Consider the following 22,465-nt stretch of genomic DNA (forward strand, 5'->3'; position numbering starts at 1 on the left):
TCACAATTACCTCCTTGCCTTCTTTTCTCAGCTGAAATAAAAAGTAGCAGCTAGGAGAAGATTAGTCAATAAAGCTGGGAGAGAAGGTGTTTATGGCCTGGAAGAACACAGAAAGATCCGGTGCTCTGATTCTGTTATGGACTCAGTGTCTTTCCAACTGAGAAAGCCTGAATATTGTGGGGCAGACTTGGGAGAATGGAAGAGGACAACAGTTAGGAAATGGATTTGAACCACTTGGATACACAAGACCTTTCCTCTGAAGCAAGGAGTGCAAACTTGGACAACTGTTTCCTTCAACCACACCACCTCAATATTTCCAGCACACTGTTTCTATACAAGCACCCCTTTAGCAAGATTGAACTGAATGTTGCACTTGTAGGGGGGAAACTTCATCTAGAAGACTTCTTCCTAGAATACGGTTGCCATATTTCAGAAAGTAAAAACCAGGACACCCGGAAAGTTGTTTTTTACAAAAAATCAGAAAGTAGTTGAGTTTTTGGTTTTTTTTACAAAAATGCCAAAAACCACTTTTTCAATTAACTTGCCTAAGATCCAGGACAAAGCGTCACATTACAGAAAGACCCCCGGACGTTATTTCTGCCTTTGAAATCCTGGTAATGTCCAAGAAAATCTGGATGTATGGCAAACTCTATCCTAGAACATCAGCTTTACACATAGGAGAAGCTGTCATATATGTGACAGCCCCTGCCCCCAACACTTGATTCGGAAATGGTATAGTATGATGTCACTCTTTGCAGATTTTAAATACCCTTCCGCCCATGAAAATAATAGCTCTTACAGAGCACTACAGCAGAATGCATGTTACCTTCAAATCTATTTTCACTTAGTCTCGACCTAAAGCCTAGCCTAGCCTACGGAGATGGCTGCAATGTGAGCCAAGGCATTGTTGGCGCAAGGTTTTCGTAGCAAGTGAGAAACAAGCTTGAAGCACACCTGAAGCACATGGAACTTGTATATTCTGCGCTGCAAGCAGCATATGAAGTTTATGCCAGCCCGCGCAGTACGTTTTCTGCCCACATGAAGGCTGCTTGGGTACATGCTCAAACAGCACATGTTAACCATATCTATGACAGTGGAGTTAGCCCAAGTTCCTATATTTGCAGCTAAAATTATTTTTTGCCGGGTGTGTGTGTATGTGTGGATTGCTGCTACGGTAACAAAGCTGACGACAGCCACGAACCACCAGTTCACATGGCATGTTTCTCCACGGAAGCACAGAACTAGGAAAGCTAAGAGCCCACCTTCGCACCCAACTGAAAGGACTGCGCAAACTAGCTTTATGATGAAAAAGCAGAGCAAGTGTTCTGACTACAGTTTATGCGGCTGTACTAGGAGTTCTGCACAGAAACCTGTCTCTCCTGGACGGAAGTCTATAGTCCCTTGTTAAGATCTGATGAGCCCTATCCTTTCGCCCTCCGACCTGGTCCAAGTTTGCAGAATTCCACCTTCTTTTACGTTTTGCGTAATTGTGCATCTCTGCAGGCTTGCTAGATGTGTGTTACTAATCTCGTGTGGAGGGAATAACAGAGGCAAAAAAATACATGTTTTTGTTCTGTTTTTTAAAAAAGGGAACAGGGAGGAAAGGTGCTTATTTAGAAACGGCCAGGCTCACAACTGTCAAATGCAAAATTGCGTAATTCTCAGAAGAGACATAACACAAGGTGAGGGTGTGTGTGGTGGGAATCAAGTGTGTGGCAGGGAACCAAACCATGGCTACAGAACCTGAGGGACAGGAAGCAACTGCTAACAAACGAATGCACAAAGACGTCAGTTTTATTTCTGATTCAGAAGCACTGAAAAGGGGCCGCCTCGCCAAATGCAACCCGTTTGCCCTGTTAATCAGCACTGATCGAGGTGGAAAGGGCATAATTTTGCCAACATAGATGCAACCCGACTTTGGAACCTATATGTTGGATTATGGATTTTTTCCAACAGTATCACAATGGTTTACCCAGTTGATTACATAATGCTCCCGGGAGAATTTAAACTATTTTCCTTAAGCAGCAGTTCTAGACTTAAGAGAATACACAAGTTCAGGGATTCCCTCTAATGACAATGAACTATGAAGTATAATTAGTAATATTTTTTGAAAGCCCACAATTTAGGGCTTTCTACTTAAAGAAAGGTACATTTTTAGTTTCAAACTATCACAAATTACTATATTTTTCTTACAATAGAGCTGAACTTTTATTTAAGGTGCTCTGTTTCTGAAAGGCAGACATGATGGATTGAAATAAAAGATAATTTATTGCAATGCTTACTTTCAAATGCAGGGAGAAGCAGTGTAATTGTAATTTACAGTAGCTGTCAAAGAAAATCTATCACAGATGACATTAAAATGACTTATTTTGCCTGAGCCACTTATTGTTTAAATGTGCATAATCTGATAGAAACAGATTTCTTTTTTTAAAGTCTGCCTTTGTATTGTTCTAAGTTAATATCAAAACATATATTTATAAGTTAAAACATTTTAAAACCATTTATTGATACTCTTATCTCGGTAATTTTAACTACAAGTTTGAAATTGGCTTGATTTAACTACAACTATGTTTGCATTCATTTGTTTAGATCTAAGTAACGACTTCCAGGGAACATGCCTCGCTGTTTTAGAAACTAACTTACAGAGGTTTTTTTAACAGAAAACTCGCAGAAGGTGTACATAAAGATCATTCAAATCCAGTCATTACACTTCATCTGAATTCTGGCGGTCAACTTAAATGGACGGAATAAAAGTAGGTTAGTAATTGCCTAGTCAAAGGAAACCAATCTGCTAAATAATTTTTGTAAATATATCCATTTCTCGGAATAGACTTCCTATAAGATACGCTACAGTTCTTTGAGTTCTGGTCCCAGAATCGAAGAACGTTCTGGATTACAGAATCCATTCAAATGCATCCAATGTATTAACATAATGTGTTTTCTGTGGAATCTCAAAATACACGCTGTAAGCATACCAAGCACATTTGTGGAAAGAAGGACACACATTCAAATCTTGATAGGTCTCTCTTATAATGCCGGCAAGGAATAAATCAATATATTTTCCCCACCAAACTCTCATCTTGTTTACATGAATGTGTGACAAAGCCTACATATGCAACATTGCAATAGGCCGGGAAAAGCCTTGGTTGAGCAAAACCAGCATATTTAAAACAGACAATAGGTAGGAGCACAGATGATCGGGGGTCTGTTATTCTGGATGTGATTGTGACTGCGACCAATCCAAATTAATTTGCTTTTCAACTGAGCTTTGCATACGCATTTACATGCGGTGAAATACTGACCTCTGCATCAACATTGAGAGGAGGGGAAAGGCAAAAAAAAAAAAAGGGGGGGGGAGGGCAATGTCACTTTCAATTCTGCTCTTCTCTTTATCCTTAAAAAAAAAAAAAAATACAGCTAGACTTAATGCGGTGAATCTAATGAAATGCATTACCCTGTGCGGAGATTTATCAGATTTTTCCAAGTGAATGCTGCTACTTTTGCTAGCTAGCACTGGCTGGAGTTCACCTGCGTCTTGGTGTGGCGTGTGGCTCTCTTTTTGTAAAGAGTTAAGTCGTACACAAAAAAAACGGGGAACAAAGGTCAGCACCCAGTCGCCACTTGAATGTGAGATTTTTCTTTTTATTCCCCTTGATGTATACTAGGCTCTGTGTTATTAGTCTTAATGATGGAAAATTGTAGTGTTGATACAAATCTTTTTTTCAAAGTAGTAGGCGGGAGCTCCATTTGTTAGTAAGTTTTTTTGTGACTAAAAGCCACGGACAGTACATTTATGTAGCGGTAAAAGGCCTAGATGCTCTTTCCATAGCAGAGCTAATTATTCCCACTGTGACCTTCCTGATCTACCCTATTCCTAGTACATCTCATCTGCACGCCTTTTCCTCTGTGTAGATGGTGTCAGAGAATATGAAAAACCCTATAATGAAACCATTTTCATGATGGAGAAAGGGTACTGGAGTTGCACTTGCTACAAAGAGGCTCAATTATATGAGTAATTGTGATAATTTTCTACATTCATAGCCTTCAATGGGGGGGGGAGGGGGAAAAAAGAACGAGAGCCACAAAGGAAAATTACTTTAACAAGAAAGTACAGAGAGTAAAAATGGAAGAAGAGACAAAAAAATATATATAAAAAAAATGGGGGTGGGGGGGAGGTGGAAGAGGGGGAAAAATAAGCAGGGAGGGGGAAAAAAGTTTAAAAAATAGATCTGGTAGGGAGGAATAGCAAGACAGGGAGAACAACAGCAATGCTCAAAAAGCCTATGTGCAGCTGTGTTGCACAATTAAATTGAATTTTTTTCCCCCTGCAGTTGATGAATGTGACTACTGCAAATGTTCCTCTGTAGTTAGCTATCATTTGTTGTTCCGTGACAGGAAAAGGATAATTACCTCTCAGAGAGAATCAAAGGCTGACATGCCCTTTAGACACAGCCATGAATGCTGCGCTCGAGAGAATGCTTGAATAAGAATCTCGTCTTCTGTGCCCCCTTCGACTCGAGAATAAATTTTGTTAAAATGCAAGAGCACCACCAGTAAATTTGTTGAACCCTAGGTGTTCAAAAATATGGAGCTGCATCCATCGACTCATCCCATTTGCAAAAATAAAACTACATTTTGAATTCACTTCTATTACATTCATGGACAGTAAGATAGTGAGATATGCATTAAATTTCTTTTCCCAGTAGGGGTCTGATTCAACATTTCCTATGAAAGAACAGATAGACACTATCCTTTTTCCCCAGGCTAGTTAGCCTATAATTTAAAACTGTCAAAAACACAATTTTATACAAAGTCTTCAATAAAAGCTTCTCGGATATAACCCAAAGTGGTTTTACTAAAGTTTGATTCAGACTCTGTTACAATATTTTTAAAGCTATAAATACATCAAACTGATATTTTCCTGCTCTCTTTTCTTATTTCTCTTAAAGTATTTGAAGATTCATACAGAGGGGGGTGGGGGGGGGAAGAAAGGGAAGACAGCATCTTTTCAGGATTCTGAGCAATGCGTGTTTTTGTAGGCACCGAGATTCATGCAATTTCTTCCCGATAGCATTAACATATTAATTAAAGGGCATTAAGGCGCAACATTTTTAAAAAAGAAAAAATTTGTGTGCAAATAGTAAAAGGATCAAATAATACGTCTTAATATACCAGAACATGATGGACCATTGGTTTTATCATATTGTTCCAGGATCAAAGCCACTCACACGGGATGGACCTCCTAAAGGGAACTCCCTTGCATTTAAATCTGTCTGCATTTTGTTATAAAAGGGGAAGGGGTTTGCAGCACTGAATAATTCTGACAACCTTTAGCAGTTTTTTGTGGCATGGATAAAAAGTCCTTGCTGGCATTATTTATCAGGCAACAGACACAACGCTCCCCCCTCCATCTCCAATATGATTTTATTAAGGTAGTCAAAGCGGCTACCAATCATACCTGCAAAGGTAAGCAGCCAGCCAGTCTTAGAAATGTCTTTGGCTTTTCCTACAGGGCTATATCCACTGACCCTGTCTAGTGTAATTCACTTTTAAAAATCCTTTCTTACCCAGGGAACAACATTACAGCCTGGCAGTTCACATAGTGATATCAGACTGAAATGATGGTTCTGAATCATAAAACATGTCATCAGCTTTGTACCAAACCACCAATAACCTTTGTCCCACTTGCCAGCCTTCCCTTTACTTGTCACTATAAGGCTTACCTGATTGTGTTTCCAATTACAGAGAAAGGAGCCCCAGGTCTGCAAGCTGCAATTGCTTCATCTCTACATTTCCTGGCAACCTCCACTAACTTTTGACCAGACTCATCCACGTTGCCCACTAGAATTGTTTCGGAAGTGTCACCATGGTAGCCATTGAAGTACACCTAAGCACATGCAGAAATGCAAAAGAGACATTTGCGCTTTGCAGCCAGGTGCCAGGACATTCTTGGGTTTCTTTCACAATGCGTTTAAGGTGCAAATAAAAAATAAAATAAAATAAAATAATTGAAATGCAGCAAGTGGAACAGAAAATTGGGTGGTGGAAGGGAGTTAGTTCTCGTCTGTTAGCTGTGATCATTCATGATAATGAGAAGGCCGTCACTGTCAAACATCAACCCGGGCGCAGGTTTTCTCCACAAACACGAGCTATGAAATTAAAGGTTGTGAATTTAAGGCTACGGTCCTGCACAGAATTAGGCTATTCAAATCACATTGGTCAACGGGATTTTAGCGGCTTTAACAGTGATGAGTAAACTAACGAGGAACATGGAAGCCAAGGCTGGAAAAACTAAAAACAATGTACCACAAATTATCCTCCTCATGAGAACGAAATGCAAAGGTTGGCTTGAGAAAGCACAATCCGTTGGATAAGCCAGAATTGGGATTTAGGCCTAAAGACCATCCTTCTGTGGACACACTTACTGAGAGGCTACTTATTGGAAATAAAATTAAATCTCATCTTGCACCGAACATCCTCTCCCCTTCATTCCTGCAACAGATTCGATCATGTAGGGCATGAGATGAGATAACAGCACAAAGGATGAGAACGTAAGTCCATCATAGGATGTTTGAGGTTTACACTGTATGTCACATCTATAGATTAGACAGCTCCATATCTGGAATTTAGGATTTACATAAATCCTATATTTATACAAACATTTATAGCTTCAGCAGCTGGGACATCTTTAGTTGCCACATTTGAAAACAGTTCTTATAACCATCTGTTACAATGCTTCTTTATTTTATTTTTTGCATCTTATTGGGTTTTCAAAAAGAAAATAAGGCAGAAGACTGGCAATGGCGGACGTGTACACAGTATAAATAAAATGCTCTCTGGGTGCCTCCAAATTTTCTGTATTTTTCAGGAGAGATTCATGTGCTTTCTAGAACTTCAGGTTTGCACAATTAAAGTGGACTTATGAGCTGTTGCCCTAGTGCAACAAACCCGCTTTTAAAAAAATGGCTTTTTTTGCAGTTTGGAATGTGATGGGGAAAGGCATTGAAAAGTGTGGGAATGAATGGATGTTTCAACAGAAAGTCATGTAAATACCCCACAAGCAAATCAGGATGAACGCTCATTGCTATATAACTGTCCCAATAACAAATCAGAATGGATCTACTATATATTTTGGAAAGTTGCTATTTTTGTCGGTTTGCTCTGCCTCTTAAGGTATCGTAATCCAATTTTGTATGATGGTTCCTAAGTTCAAGGAGCAGGTTTTCGTTTATGTTTGGGTACAACTGGATGCCATTTTGAATCAAGATGGGCAGGCTGCCCCTTTCAGAACTACACTGATTTTAAAACTGCACTGGTGGTTTTCGTTTGTTTGTTTGTTTCCTAGAATTTCTGAGCAATGCAGGGCACAGGGCTAATACTGCTCAATAAAGACCAGACATAGCCTAACCACTGTGTAACCTTTGTGGTAGAAGATCAGGATAAATGCTGATTAAACTGGTTATCTGGAGGTACATCAAAGAAACCAAAGTCTTAGCTTTGTCACTGTATGGTATTACACAGTTCAGATTTTATCAGCAGCTAACATTTATTAAATAGTTTCAAACTAGAGTACTTTATAGATTTCTCAGCTGACATCTCCAATTTTAGAATGGCAGAGTCTTAATATCTGCTGTTTAAGAACTATGCACAATAAGGTACACAAGAGACAAAAATAAAATCTATGTAAGAAGCATTATTTTAATAAGTTAGCGCTTACCAAAATGTTTCTTATTAAGTTTAAAGGGAAACACCTGAGACTAGTCCTGCACAAAGCCTGAAAGAGTCAATGTCTGTCTTCATGGAAATAGGCCTCATTGTACAAAATAACTTTCCTCCAAGTAAACACACATCGGGGCATAACTGCGCTTACTCACTAAAGAGAGCATGATGGTTTGATAGACTTGTTACAATTGTTTTTTAGGTGAAATCCAGATTGTTTTTGGCACCATATTTAATGATAGTTGTTTCCACTTATGCTTTTAGTCATGCTGTCCAATCCCATAACCTCCAACATTTCTCTGAGGAAAATAGGGACACCCTATTCAATAATAATAACAATAATAATTTTATTATTTATACCTCAGCCATTTGACTGGGTTGCCCCAGCCACTCTGGGCAGCTCCCCTAAATAAATAAATTTAAATTTATTTATTTATTAATAAATAATAAATAAATTTAATAATTTTTATTTATATCCCGCCCTCCCCAGCCAAAGCCGGGCTCAGAGTGGCTAACAACAATAAAAGTAACACAGCATTCTAAAATCAATTCATTCTAAAACCAATTCAAAATCAAATTAATGGCAACCACTGGGCTAGAGTTCTATGAGGCTTACCAAAGGAGGGGGTCAGACTGTGCCTTGGCCAAAGGCCCTGCAGAAAGATGTCAAGTCCCGCAGGGCCCTAGTCTCTTGTGACAGAGTGTTCCACCAGATCGGGGCCACAGCCGAAAAAGCCCTGGCTCTGGTTGAGGCCAGCCTAACCTCCCTGTGGCCCGGGACCTCCAAGATGTTTTTGTTTGAAGACTGTAAGGTCCTCCATGGGACATACCAGGAGAGGCGGTCCCATAGGTACGAGGGTCCTAGGCCGTATAGGGCTTTAAAGGTTAAAACCAGCACCTTAAACCTGATTCTGTACTCCACCGGGAGCCAGTGCAGCTGGTATAGCACCGGGTGAATGTGATCCCGTGGCAAGGACCCCGTAAAGGGTCTCACTGCGGCATTCTGCACCTGCTGAATAAAACATTAAACATTAAAAAAAACCTTCCCTATGCAGGTGTGCCTTCAGATGTCTTCTAAAGGTTATCACCTTGGCTGGGGGGTCACATAACTCCATACCCACTGACATTTCTCCACTGAAAATAGGGACAGCCTGTGGGTTAAACCAGAGGGCCTAGGACTTGCCAATCAGAAGGTTGGTGGTTCGAATCACCGCAATGGGGTGAGCTCCCGTTGCTTGGTCCCTGCTCCTGCCAACCTAGCAGTTCGAAAGCATGTCAAAGTGCAAGTAGATAAATAGGTACCGCTCCAGCGGGAAGGTAAACGGCATTTCCGTGCACTGCTCTGGTTCACCATAAGTGGCTTAGTCATGCTGGCCAAATGACCCGGAAGCTGTACGCCGGCTCCCTTGGCCAATAAAGCGAGATGAGCGCCGCAACCCCAGTGTCGGCCACGACTGGACTTAATGTTCAGGGGTCCCTTTACCTACCATACCCTCCAACGTTTCTCCAATGAAAAGTGTCCTAAGGAAAAGTGGGACATTCAGGGATCAAATCAGAAACAGAGACGGCTTCTGTAAATCTGGGGCTGCCCTTGGAAAATAGGGACACATTCCTATTCCTAAATATGAATAAGCAATCCTATTCATATTTAGCCACAAGCAAATCCCACTATATTCAATACTACTTACCCCCCCCCCCGTTAAGTGCGCACACTTACTAGGGAGTAAGCTACACTGGGCACTATACTATGTACTTCTGATTAAGCATTCATAAAGGTAAAGGTAAAGGGACCCCTGACCATAGGTCCAGTTGTGACCGACTCTGGGGTTGCTGCGCTCATCTCGCTTTATTGGCGAAGGAAGCCGGCATACAGCTTTCAGGTCATGACTAAGCCACTTCTGGCGAACCAGAGCAGTGCACGGAAACACCGTTTACCTTCCCGCTGAAGCGGTAGCTATTTATCTACTTGCACTTTGACGTGCTTTTGAACTGCTAGGTTGGCAGGAGCAGGGACCGAGCAACAGGAGCTCACTCCATTGCGGGGATTCGAACCGCCGACCTTCTGATCTGCAAGTCCTAGGCTCTGTGGTTTAACCCACAGCGCCACCCGCATGCCAAAGGCATTCATAGGACTGCACTATTAAGCATATGACTGTTCACTGCCATACTGAGCATTGCAACTAAGAAGAAAGTCTTGCGGAACTCAAAGCGACTTCCTTCTAAGAAGGGTGCATAAGATCACTGAAAGTTTCCCCAAAGTTTCATGGGACTTGCATGCCTAACAATCCTATACATAGTCAGACAGAAGTCCTGTTTCAATTAAATGGGATGTACTCCTGAGTAAGTGTGTACAGGATCACAGCCTATGTCTTTCTGGATTTCACCCACTGGATGCAAGCAGCCAGGCCAGCTGCTCCAACCTAACAAATGGAGATGGTACAGCAATTTTATCTGGTTAATTGCTTCCATTATTTTTAATGAATAGAAAACCAACAGATGCTATCCTTTTCACTACCCAGTAAAACCTCTATACTATTTTCTTTCAGGAGTTAGGGCATTTCTCAGTATCCTTTTGCTTATTACTTTACCTCTCGGTCCTTCAGACACAAAAGGACATGATCCCTTAAGCCACTGCTACGTTGTGGGTGGGTAAAAGAAGCATAGTTTAAAAATAAAATCTTATAATTTCAGCCACTTTTCCATAGCCTTGGAAAAGCAAGACAGTATAAAGATATACAGTATAAAGTATACATCTTTTATAAAGATGTATTACGCTGGTACTGTTTTATTAACCACTGCTACAATGCATACAATTCATCTTTCATTATTTATATTTTTAAGGTGCATAAACAATAGTTACAGCAAATAAGTAGAATATAGTAGTTTTCAAAGTGTCAATCCTAAAATTATGACTGTCTATTAAGAGATGGGATAGCCCTACATGATAATTATTGGTTAAGAGCTGTAGTGTGTTGGTAGTCAGTGAAGTACAAAGAACTGGTTTCTACAATCCTTTAAACAATATGTGAAGTCCATGTGATTGCAGTAAATAAAACACATTCCGCTGTAGTCTCTAATTTTTCCGCAAATTAATAAGAGTAAAATACATTTAGTTTGTTATTCCTAGACAATTTGCACTCACCAAAAGAGCATTTACATTTGATAGACAGATTATTATTTAATCATTTTATAGATTGTGTACACATCCATAAACAAATTATTGTAAAATGCCATGTACCGCAATTGTCCTTTTCTTCAGTCCATAATCATTGCTTCTACCTATGAAATGGCCCAGCTTATGCCCATTAGGAAAGGTTAATTATAAACACTGTCAAGAAAATCTTCCTCAGACATATTAGATATGAATTATTATAGACTAACCAAAAGAAGGAGGATCGATAACTGCAGGAAGTAGACATTTTACTTGTGATTTTTACATTATGGTACCAGGAAAGGTTCTATGATTATAAGGGAAAATTTGGAGTGAACTTTAGAAAATTATTTTTTTTAATGGTACTTTAAAGGTAGGGGTGTTAACACTGGAATTAGCTTAGATCTGAGTGAAAAGGCAAATCTGAATCTACAAGAAGCATACCTTTGTGGGAATAAATGCGACATTATCAAAATTACAGAAGTAAGTGCCACTGAGCTCCACAGAATTCATGTTCAGGGCATGTGTGCTGAGGCCTACAGCTTTAGAAACATGTCATCTGGTCTTAGGGTAAAATGTTCCAATGCCAGAACACAAAGCATCAGTCACAAGGGGAAAGACTAGCAGAAGGAACTAATGGCACGAGGAGAAGGAGCTTACAAACTGCCAATGGCCCTGTAATGCAGAGAGAATATTTTGTTTCCATGGCAAAAGTAAGTGGGCAGTAGGGCAACTAATATATACTTGATTTAAAAAGAAGGAAGATCTAAAAGCTGGGGGTAAGAATCGGAGCCAACGGTCTTGAACAGGGGTCAGCAAACTTTTTCAGCAGGGGCCGGTCCACTGTCCCTCAGACCTTGTGGGGGGAAGGACTAAATTTCAGAAAAAAAATATGAATGAATTCTTGTGCCCCACAAATAATGCAGAGATGCATTTTAAATAAAAGGACACATTCTACCCATGTAAAAACACGCTGATTCCCAGACCGTCTATGGATTTAGAAGGCGACTGGGCTAGAACTGGCCGCCGGGCCTTGGTTTGCTTACCCATGGTCTTGAATGATACAGGATGCTGCCTTAGAAGCAGTAGTGGCTCAAGCCATTTATTATTATTATTATTATTATTATTATTATTATTATTATTATTAATAATACACTGCCCTATACTCGGAGGTCTCAGGGCGGTCACAGAATAAAATCAAGATATAAAACCACGAAATACATAATAAAAACAAAAACAACCCAAAATCCCCCACCACAAAAAACACATTTTAAAAGGGCATAGGATGTAAATCAGATCAACCAAAGGCCTGGTTAAAAAGGAACATTTTTCCCTGGTGCCTAAAGGTGTATAATGAAGGCACCAGGCGAACTTCCCTGGGGAGAGCATTCCACAGACGGGGAGCCACTGCAGAGAAGGCCCCGTTCTCATGTTGCCACCCTTTGAACCTCTTGAGAAGGGGGCACACAAAGGAGGGGCTCAGAAGATGATTTCAGGGTCTGGGTAGGTTCATATGGGAAGAGGTGGTCCTTGAGGTATTGCGGTCCTGAGCCATTTATTTGCACCATTATATGCATAAAATCAGGCACTAGGGCTCTAGCAGCCCTTCCAAGTGTCCCTATTTTCGAGGGACAGACCCAGATTTACAGAAGCCATCCCAGTCTCTGATTTGATCCCAGAATATCCCTCTTTTCCTTAGGACATCGCTGTTTTCATTGAAAAATGTGGGGGGCGGGTATTGTCGGACGTTCCTATTTTCTTCAGAGAAATGTTGAAGGATACGGACTTATGGGACTCCCAAGCCAAGGAGATAAGTAACTATACAACCTTTAGAAGACATCTGAAGGCAGCAATGTATAGGGATTTTTTAAAAAATGTTTGATGTGTCATTATGTTTTTATATATGTTGGAAGCCGCCAAGAGTGGCTGAAGCAACCCAGTCAGATGGGTGGGGTATAAATAAATAAATAAATAAATAAATAAATAAATAAATAAATAAATAATAATGAAATTCATCGGAGAAATGTTGAAGGGTATGCTCCAGGAGGCAATATCGTTAGAGGCCAGGATCCAAGGAACCATGCGATTGGTGCTGTGTCCAAGACTGCTTTGATGTACACTTTCTAGGCGCTTTTTATCATAGGCTTACTGCTACTATTTATGGAGCGACACTAGTGGCGTTCCACTTTGGGGAATGAGTTACTCTGGGAGTCATGACAGGCAAGAACATTATTTTCTCAAAGGCTTTTTTAATGCTTGTATTCTATTCTACTGTATTCTATTTTACTGCAGCTGCATTGTAAGCCACCTTGTGGAGATAACTGGACCAAAAAAAAGGCAGAATATGCACCTTTAATGTGGATAAATAAATGGATGTAGCAAAGTGTTTCCTGAAACCGAAGGGACTTTCAAAAGTACTTTTGTAACATGGCTCTGCTGGTTTGTTTGTTTGTTTGTTTGTTTGTTTGTTTGTAAAAAAGGGGGCGGGTAAACAGTCCCATGGGATGTGTCCAAGCTGTAGTTCTGTGGGTTCCAGACAGCAGCAAGGATCCAAAAAGGTATTTTAGGTTGTGTGACTTCTCAAACATTGGAAGGAATCAAACACAACTGCAGAAGAGCATACAAAAAAAGCAGCTGCAAAAATTGGTGCTCTGGAGTGCCTCAGGGGGAAAATCAAGGCACATTTAATAGTTATTTGGACAATTTATATACTGCTTAATTGCAGTCATCTCTAAGCAATGAACAAGTCACTCAATCCAATGCAATAAAGGTTAGAAAAAAAACACAAAACCCCCAGTTAACACTAAAATAATGGAGTTTTGTTGTAATGCCTGCTGAAATAAGGGCGGAAAGCCTTCAGTAGGTGCTGGGGGATTTAGCAAGGGGAAATATTCATATCGCTTCTCCTTCATGCAAAGTTTGTTTGTGGCTTGTCCATTATGCAACTTTTGTTGTGTTGGTACAGTGTTCAAAAGCGAGTCCGTCAAAAGAAACTGGAAACCATAGTCCTGACAGCTCTTTTTGTGCATGCTGACTCCTCTGACTTTGAACAGAAGACCCCTTATGCCATCTCACAGGCTGCTTATGAAATTGCCCTTCAGCTGGAACTGGGGTTGGGAGCCACTGGTCTAGGAGCTGAATGTAGCTCCCAGACCTCTCTGACTGGCCCTTGGAACTTTCCCCAGGCTATGCCCCTCACAACTGTAACCCCTCTTACCTAGGAGTAAGTCCCATTGAATTCAACAGGACTAACCTATGAGTAGACATGGCTAGGACTGCACTATTGGCCGTTCTTAGGACAAACAGCATAATTCCCACAACTGCATACAGGAATGCCCTGATGGATAGTTTTGGTTTAGAAAGGTGGCTTTAGGAAGGTAAGATTTTGAGCAAAGATATTGTGTGGAAGGGAGAATACGTAAGCTTTTCTTCACCTCCTATTTTTCCATACTAAATCTTCCCACTAAGCTGTTCCATGGGACGTGGGTGGTGTTGTGGTCTAAACCACAGAGCCTAGGGCTTGCTGATCGGAAGGTCAGCGGTTCAAATCCCCGCGACGGGGTGAGCTCCCATTGCTCAGTCCCTGCTCCTGCCAACCTAGCAGTTTTAAAGCACGTCAGAGTGCAAGTAGATAAATAGGGACCACTCCGGCGGGAAGGTAAACAGTGTTTCTGTGCGCTGCTCTGGTTTCGCCAGAAGTGGCTTAGTCATGCTGGCCACATGACCCAGAAAAACTGTCTGTGGACAAACGTCGGCTCCCTCGGCCAGTAAAGAGAGATGAGCACTGCAACCCCAGAGTCATTCGCAATTGGACTTAACTGTCAGGGGTCCTTTACCTTTACCTTTACATTTTAAGCTGTTCCATGCCCACCTAATTCAATAATTCTAGATGCATGTTTCCTCAGTTGATGCATCATTTCATATTTTGGCATCTAACGTGTAGCTTGCCTGTGATTGTCAACATGGAAGACTTGAGGATTAGGCCTATATGTATTTTGAACAGCAAAAGTCACTTGTAGTTAAATGGATGACATTACAATGCTTAGTTTAGGGTTGTGCAGAATGCAGTACGTTATATTTTATTAAAACCCCCACAAACTAATACTTATTACAGTATAAAGATCAAAATATCAAAATCCACATCTATCTAAACTATCAAACATGAACTGACTTCAGAGGTTAAAGTGTACAACCTGTGCCAACGTTAAATTAAATAAATTTTATGGGGAGGAAGCAAGGGATGGTGTCCAACTAAGTCTGAGTAGAACCATTAAAATTAATGGACTTAATTATATGAGTCTACCCTGAGTATGGCTAATGTTCAATATCATCCTAGTAATGATCACTGCAGAATTTGGAAACTCTGAATGGTTATGCAATTTTTTCTTAAGTATTGCAAAATCTGCCTAACTTGATGGGTGGTCACTGCGTCCATAAGGCAAAAATGACAAAAAAACAAAAAATCCTCAAAGGAGTCTAATGGACTACAAACATGATAGAGACACCAACAGATGGAATAAAGCTGAAATCACCATTAGAATCAAGGAAGTACCCATTGTACAAAAATTTACAATTAAACTTGAAGCTTCCAAAAACCCAGGAAGTTTAAAAACATATATGTTATTTAAAAGATTAAAATTTAGGACTTACATGCATAATAAAGATATAATAGCCAAAATCAATTTAATGAGTTGTAAAGGAAAGGAGGTTATGAAATATTGACAAAACCCAATTATTTTCTCTTTTGATAACTGTGTATATTCCTATTTATGCTTTGAGCATGAACTGGTTCTTACAAGGTTCATTTTCAAACCAAGATTCATACCACAAAAATGGAACGCCCGTATTTAGATCAATGGCTATATTGGATATCTATATATCTATATATCTATATACACAGTGGGATCCACAACTCAGATAAGTGAAAGGATTGGGTTTTAAACTTAAGTCTTAAGGGAAAACCAAGCAATTTGAGTTAAGGGAGCTGCGAGTCAGGTTGTGCAAAGCCAAAGAATTGGGCTATAAACTTAAGTCTTGAGGGAAATCCAAGCATTTTGGATTAACTGAGCTGCAGATCAAGTTGCGTATTTGTGAGCAAAGGGGTTCAGGGCTCTTATGCCACAAATGGAACACAATACTACCTTCAGGGATTTTAATAAATGTAGGGAATACGGCAAGCAAAAGAGTTGCTGTCCAAATAGACTGACATACACAGGCCAATGTAGCCTCTAATGACAGAGTAAGATAATGACAGGCCCCACTCAAAATCAGCAGGAAGAGGGAGATCAATCTTGGCAGAGTGAAGGAAAAATGCTGGCTTTCTTCATGTTAGCTCATCTCATACATATCTGTCTTCAGCTGCTGCCCAGTACTGTGGTGCTCTGCATTAACTACACAGTGGATCAATAACAATTACACCTTCTCAAAAACATGACACATAGCAGGATTGGGTTGACATTTCACTTAGGCCAACATTGATCTCAGTGCATCTGATTCCAGCCCTAAATTCAAGTCAGGCCTGGGTCTAGTTGGAATAAACACAGAGGGTGTGTGTGTGTGTGTGTGTGTGTGTGTGTGTGTGGAAAACAAAAGAGGAAACCAGCTGCTTGGCTTCGATGTAAAACGGCACATTTACCCCGTGTACGCTACATTTGCAATCTACTATTCTTCCTGTTGCTACTAGAAATTCTGAAAGTTGATCAAAGGCTATTAAAAAAACAGCAACCCCAAAAACACGGATTACTCACCGTGACATCAATGTTGATAATATCACCATCTTGGAGAGGGCGGCTTAAGCATCGTCATAGGAGGGGAGAAAAAACAACAACACATAATGGTGATAGGCAGTTCTCAATAAGGAAATATAAGAACGCACACACAAACATGCACATAATCACATATACACCTAAACAAACATAAGAGGAGCAAACATCATTGAGCAGAACAGGAAGGAGGTAGATGGAATCGCCACTTTTGGTCTTTAAGCTCCCACCGGTTCAAAAGAATCCCAAACAAATAAATGGGATAATATATCATAATATAAAATAATATAAAAGGCAAGAAACGAAAATTATAACCATCATTATCTTATCACAGTTACAAGACTGATGGTTGGCACCTTTTACTTTGTGAAGAGGCAATATTAATTAATAATTAGCTATATATTGGTGTATAATCTTTTTTTTTTTTAATCCACCTTTAGGTAATCTAATTTTTCTTTTGAGTGATTTTCTCTCTCTTGGATGATAACGCCCCATAGCCTGCTGGGAAGAGATGGCAAAGCACTAATCATTGTTTTTATTACTGCACACCTTCCTTATGTGCCAACATCATTTTCTTACAGCATGACAACCAGCTGTATTAAGACTTTTTTTTGGGTAGCATTCAATAAAACTGCTGCGGGCACTGGGTGCAATTCACTAAGCGTGGCTGCTGTGAAATCTCTATTAAGGAAGAAGCTTCCGTACAGACCCATTGAATTGGGTGGATTTAAAGCATCATGCATTTATACTGTATAAAATATAAAAAGAAATACACAACGTACTAGCAAAATATTTCAATTCTGCAATGGGAGGGAAAAGAAACAAGAACTCGGAGTACCTGTCAGGAATCCCATGGCACACCACGTTGTTGACTGAGGTACAAACGGATTTTGGAAAATTTCCATAGCCCAGAGGTGATGGGTAGGCATCTTGCCTGATTATTTCATGGTGAACCAAGTAATCTATTTCTTCTGTAGTCATGCCAACCTGAAAGATTGTGATTTAAAATTTGCGATGAATTAAGTGCCTAGTGGGCCCTGCATATGGAACGCGATAAAAGGAATGCTTTTAACGAGAAACTAGAGCTAACACACAGCTTGTGCCTCTGACAAAAATTAGCTTCCTTGAAGAACGGTTCAATACCAAGCACCTGTTATGGGAGGCACTTGGTCACTTCCAGAAGAAAAGCAAACAGGTAGCTCGGGATTCTGGACCCTCAGGAAAGACTGCTCTCTAACAGCTAGCCCAGTGGCCACAGGGACATTGAAACATAAGGAAGTTGCTTTGTACTATTTATCTACGTACCTTACCATCGTTGACACAGACTGTTAGTATCTCTCCAGGGTTTCAGCCCTACCAGGAGATAATGGGACCTGGACCTGGGACCTTTTGTATGCCAATTAGCTTCTGGGCCCAATTAAAAGTGCTGGTTTTGACCTATTAAGCCTTTAACTGCTCAGGACCGCTATATGTCAAGGATCCCCATATAAACTGTCCCGGACTCTGCTTTCATCACCTTAGGCCCTTCTTTGTGTGGCACCTCCACAAGGCCCAGAGGGCAGCAACACAAGAACGGGCCTTTTCTGTGGTGGCTCCCCGTTTGTGGAATGCTCTCTCCAGGGAGGTTCGCCTGCCGCCCTTATTATATATTTTTAGGCGCCAGGCAAAAACATTCCTCTTCAACCATGCCCTTGGCTGATTAATATCCTACAGCCTTTTAAATGTATCTGTGGGAAGGAGGGGGCGGTTATTGTTTTGGTTTAACTATTTACTTATGTCTTATCTTGTATTTTTCCCTCTGTGAACAACTCTGAGATCTCTTGATGAAGGGTAGTATATACATTTAATAAATAATAATAATAAAAAAGATATACACTGCTCTACCACAGAATTATGTCCGCGGGTGGCACTGTGGGTTAAACCACAGAGCCTAGGACTTGCCAATCGGAAGGTCAGCGGTTCGAATCCCTGAGACGGGGTGAGCTCCCGTTGCTCGGTCCCTGCTCCTGCCAACCTAGCAATTAGAAAGCACACCAGTGCAAGTAGATAGATAGGTACTGCTGTGTTGGGAAGGTAAACAGCGTTTCCGTGTGCTGCTCTGGTTTGCCAGAAGCGGCTTAGTCATGCTGGCCACATGACCCGGAAGCTGTACGCCGGCTCCCTCGGCCAGTAAAGCGAGATGAGCGCTGCAACCCCAGAGTCGGCCATGACTGGACCTAATGGTCAGGGGTCCCTTTACCTTTACCACAGAATTATGGTCCTGGAGCACTCTTTGACTTGGTCTGCATTTGTAGCAGAATGTCCAAGTAGTAACATGGGTGAGAGTAATTTATACTTCTGGTAGTGGAGTTCATTTATGAATCCTACTCTAAATAAATCAGTCCTCAGGTAGCTTGCTAGGTTAGAACCTGTATTACAGTTATGTTTCACTTACAAAAGAGGTGCTTATGTAGGGAACTTTCAAAAGTGGTATTCTCCCACCAGTAGCCATCTGAAACAGTACAGGCTATTCTGCCATATGTGTTGGTTGGCATCCGTCTGTCTCGGGAGACAATGGAGGAGAGCACCTTTGGGGATGAGGTCAAGCTGTTGGAAGGTTGCAGCGCCTGCTGTGGCTGTAGAGGCAAGTTTAGCTGAAGGCATCCGGTTGTGCTGCTGCAGATGGCGTTTCTTCTCTCTCATTTCTCCACTGGTCGCTGCTACGGATACACAACTTGACTGCCTGTCTCCAGGCACTGTGGTCGTCTGCAAGGAACTCCCGCATGGCAGGGCTGATGTTGCCTGCCTTCAGGTCCACTTTGCAGACATCTTTGCAGTGCAGAGTTGGTCTGCCAATTGGCCTGGTGAAGGAAGCCAGCTTCCTCCCAGGAGCATATCCTGCCATCTTCCATTCTGTGGACGTGATCAAGCCAGCGTGGATTTCACTGAGACAGGAGTGCGAACATGCTGGGATCGTGGCCTTGGGAGAGCACATCTTTGTTTGGAGTTCTGTCCTGCCATGTGGTACCCAAAATTCTCCTGACGCAGTGCATGTGGAAGGCGTTGAGGCATGGCTCCTGATGGTTGTAAGTTGCCCACGACTCACTTCCATAAAGTGAAGTGATACCATCTGAAGAGGTGCAGCCTAATCTTCCACATGTGTAGACCAGACCTTAATCTGGAAGACATTGTGCAAACTGAGGATTCTCTCACTTGACCTCTGTTCTTCCTGGAAGGTCCTTATAAAGTGAGAATGGCAGCATTGACGGCAGCAAGAATATTATTGGCACAAAAATGGAAGCAAGAAGAATTACCGACAAAAGAAGAATGGAGGATGAAATTGATGGACTATGCAGAATTGGATAAACTAACCGAAAGAATTCGAAACCTGCGGGACCAGAGATTCACAGAAGACTGGTGTAAATTTACGGACTATTTGAAAAGTAATTGTGATGACCAGATTACGTTTGTAGGTTTGCAAGAAGTTTTGTGAGGTAAATTATTTGAATTATTGCAAAAACGGCTAAAGAGGTGGATTGTGAGTTAAGATAATTAAAGGCAATAGGAATTTAAGAAATGCAGAAGAAATGATAAAAATGGTGGATCATCAGAGGTGCTGATGGAAGTCCAAAAAGATTGTATAAGATGTGAAGTTCTGTGGAATGTATAATAATTGGTATGTTGAAATTAAGAAAAATTATATATATATATATAAAAGAGAATGGCAGCATTGTGGGGTTGACAGGTGCTTTGCTAGTCTTGGGGTCCCAGCTAATTCCCAACAATGCCACCGTCTTGGGAGTCACTCCCCAACACTGCCTAAATTTCATCCTTACCACAAATGTACCCTTTGCCTTTCCAGGTCACTTCCACGCATCTGCTTTTTTGTTACGTTACTCTATAAAATGCCATGTATACACTGATAGTGCTATATAAATAATGAACCGCAATATGGCATTTGCATTCTCCTGGAGAGCCATTTTCTCCTCAACAGCTTTAGACAAAAGAATTTCCCGTTCCAAACTTCTCTCTACAATCAAAATTATTTTCCTCTGTATATGCTAGCACCACATTCAGAATTGCCATGCCACTTTAATATTTCTATTCATACTTGGAAACAGCTTGTATAGCATTGTAAGCAGCCCTGACTACAATACAATTTAAACCTGTATTAGCATTTCCATTTTGACACCCCGGTTTCAGACACCTATCATTTCCAGAAACTTCCATTTTTCTGGCTTGGATTTTCCAGATTCTGTTTTATACTGGAGCTGATTATTTCCAGTAAGAATTTGAGAGGAAGAAGAAGAACAAGAAGAAAGCTCTGGACCATTTTTGAATATGAGTAAAGTGGAGGAAAATATACACTTTAAATATTATCATTACAACTCTTTTCCCCAGAACAGAACCAGCTGTGAAATGGCGAGGGTTGAAAGTTGAAATTTGGTAGGAAAACCTCCCTCATTGTCAAGAAGTGCCTTTGAGTGTTCCTGTGAAAATTGGTTGTGATTTGAATGAGCTATAAGCCTATGAATACGACACTTTAGCAGAGGCACTATGATAGGTATAAACTTTCAGTCCCTTACTTTGGTTTCAAGCCATACGCAGCAGCTCTCAATACAGCAAAAAGACTTAGGAAATCAGGTCATGCCATAACTGTGCATGAATTCCTTCTTCCATGTGAAATGGACATAACAGTTGAGGTTTGGGAGTAACAACGATGTATGTGGGAGCACATCAGGTGTTGCAATGCCATTCAAGGAACCAATTTCTGTTCTTTCGCTCTGGATAGAATTCCACCACCGCGGAAGATGAGCAATGACCTCACTGCCTTTGGGCAGAGAGGCAAGCTATAAATAAATGAGACAGACATACTTTGTCTTCACTGACGTACAGCACTGAAAACTCATGACCCAATGATGGCTGTTGTGATTTTAACAACAGGCAGTTCAGCAGGTTCAGTTTCTTTCCCAACACTACTACAGATCCAAGCAGGGTTTGAGATGTGGACCTAGGAAACCAGGGATCCATCTGCAGTATACATTTAAAGCAGTATCGTGACACTTGAAACTATCATGGTTTCCCCCTCAAGACTCCTGGGAACTGCAGTTTGTTAAGGGTATTGAGAGGTGCTGGGAGACACCAGTTCACCTCACAAAGCCACAAGTTTCTGAGTGGTTTAACAGCCATTCCCTCTTTCAAGGGAACTCTAGGACAGTGGTAGGCAACCTAAGGCCCAAACTGCATTGATTCCTGGGGGGAGGCCAAAGTTATATTTTTTGTTATACTGCTTGGATTAACGCTGTGCAATGTCAGCATTACTTCGATACAGATTGTATTTTTGGAAATCAGTTTTGGTTCCTTAGTGGGTTTCAGTGAATTATGCAGCCAGACATTTGCACCCAACTTTAGTCACTGCTTGAGAATAACCCAGTTATGCTTCAGTCTTCTTCATACTCACTTGGGAATAAGTCATGTACCACAACATACATTTAATGCACACTATATGTGTTTAAAGCACATGTTTTCCCCACCCATCCAACTAGTTTACACCTCACAGAGCTACAGCTCCCAGCGCCATGTTAAGCTGCACCTTCCAGGGTTGTTTTGGGGAGAGACGTGCTTTAAAGGTATGTTGTGTACACAATGTAAATCCCATTGAACTTATCAGGACTTCCTTTGAGCAGGCAGGGTTAATACCAGTAACACGAAGGCTACAATCTTGTGCATCCCTACTCAGGAGTAAGACCTATGATTGTTATTTAGACTTGTTAGTCACTTGTTATCGGAAGGCCTCCAAGCGCTTTACAACAAATTAGAAGCATAAATATAAATGCATTATACCGTTAAAAAC

General features: G+C 40.9%; 1 protein-coding gene and 1 long non-coding RNA gene across 6 annotated transcripts in view; one reads left to right on the top strand and one right to left on the bottom strand.

Moving 5' to 3' along the window:
* Positions 1–22,465, top strand: part of LOC309335590 — a 259,519-nt gene that overhangs the window by 223,816 nt on the left and 13,238 nt on the right. The gene's annotated exons all lie outside the window — the stretch shown is intronic.
* The window catches only part of METAP1D (methionyl aminopeptidase type 1D, mitochondrial), a gene marked incomplete at its 5' end in the record, with an annotated part of 101,123 nt that overhangs the window by 20,765 nt on the left and 57,893 nt on the right, over positions 1–22,465 (bottom strand). For 4 of the 5 annotated variants that reach the window (XM_081846438.1, XM_081846437.1, XM_081846436.1 and 1 more), the window contains 3 exons: positions 5,724–5,887; positions 16,618–16,660; positions 17,471–17,619. In XM_081846438.1, coding sequence (XP_081702564.1) covers positions 5,724–5,887; positions 16,618–16,660; positions 17,471–17,619 — 356 coding nt within the window. Of the gene's footprint in view, positions 1–5,723; positions 5,888–16,617; positions 16,661–17,470; positions 17,620–17,937; positions 18,266–22,465 lie in introns of those variants that run through there. The other variant, XM_081846440.1, reaches the window with a different exon arrangement.

Source organism: Podarcis erhardii (assembly GCF_964252035.2).
Source record: "Podarcis erhardii genome assembly, chromosome: 1".
Classification (NCBI taxonomy): Eukaryota; Metazoa; Chordata; class Lepidosauria; order Squamata; family Lacertidae; genus Podarcis; species Podarcis erhardii.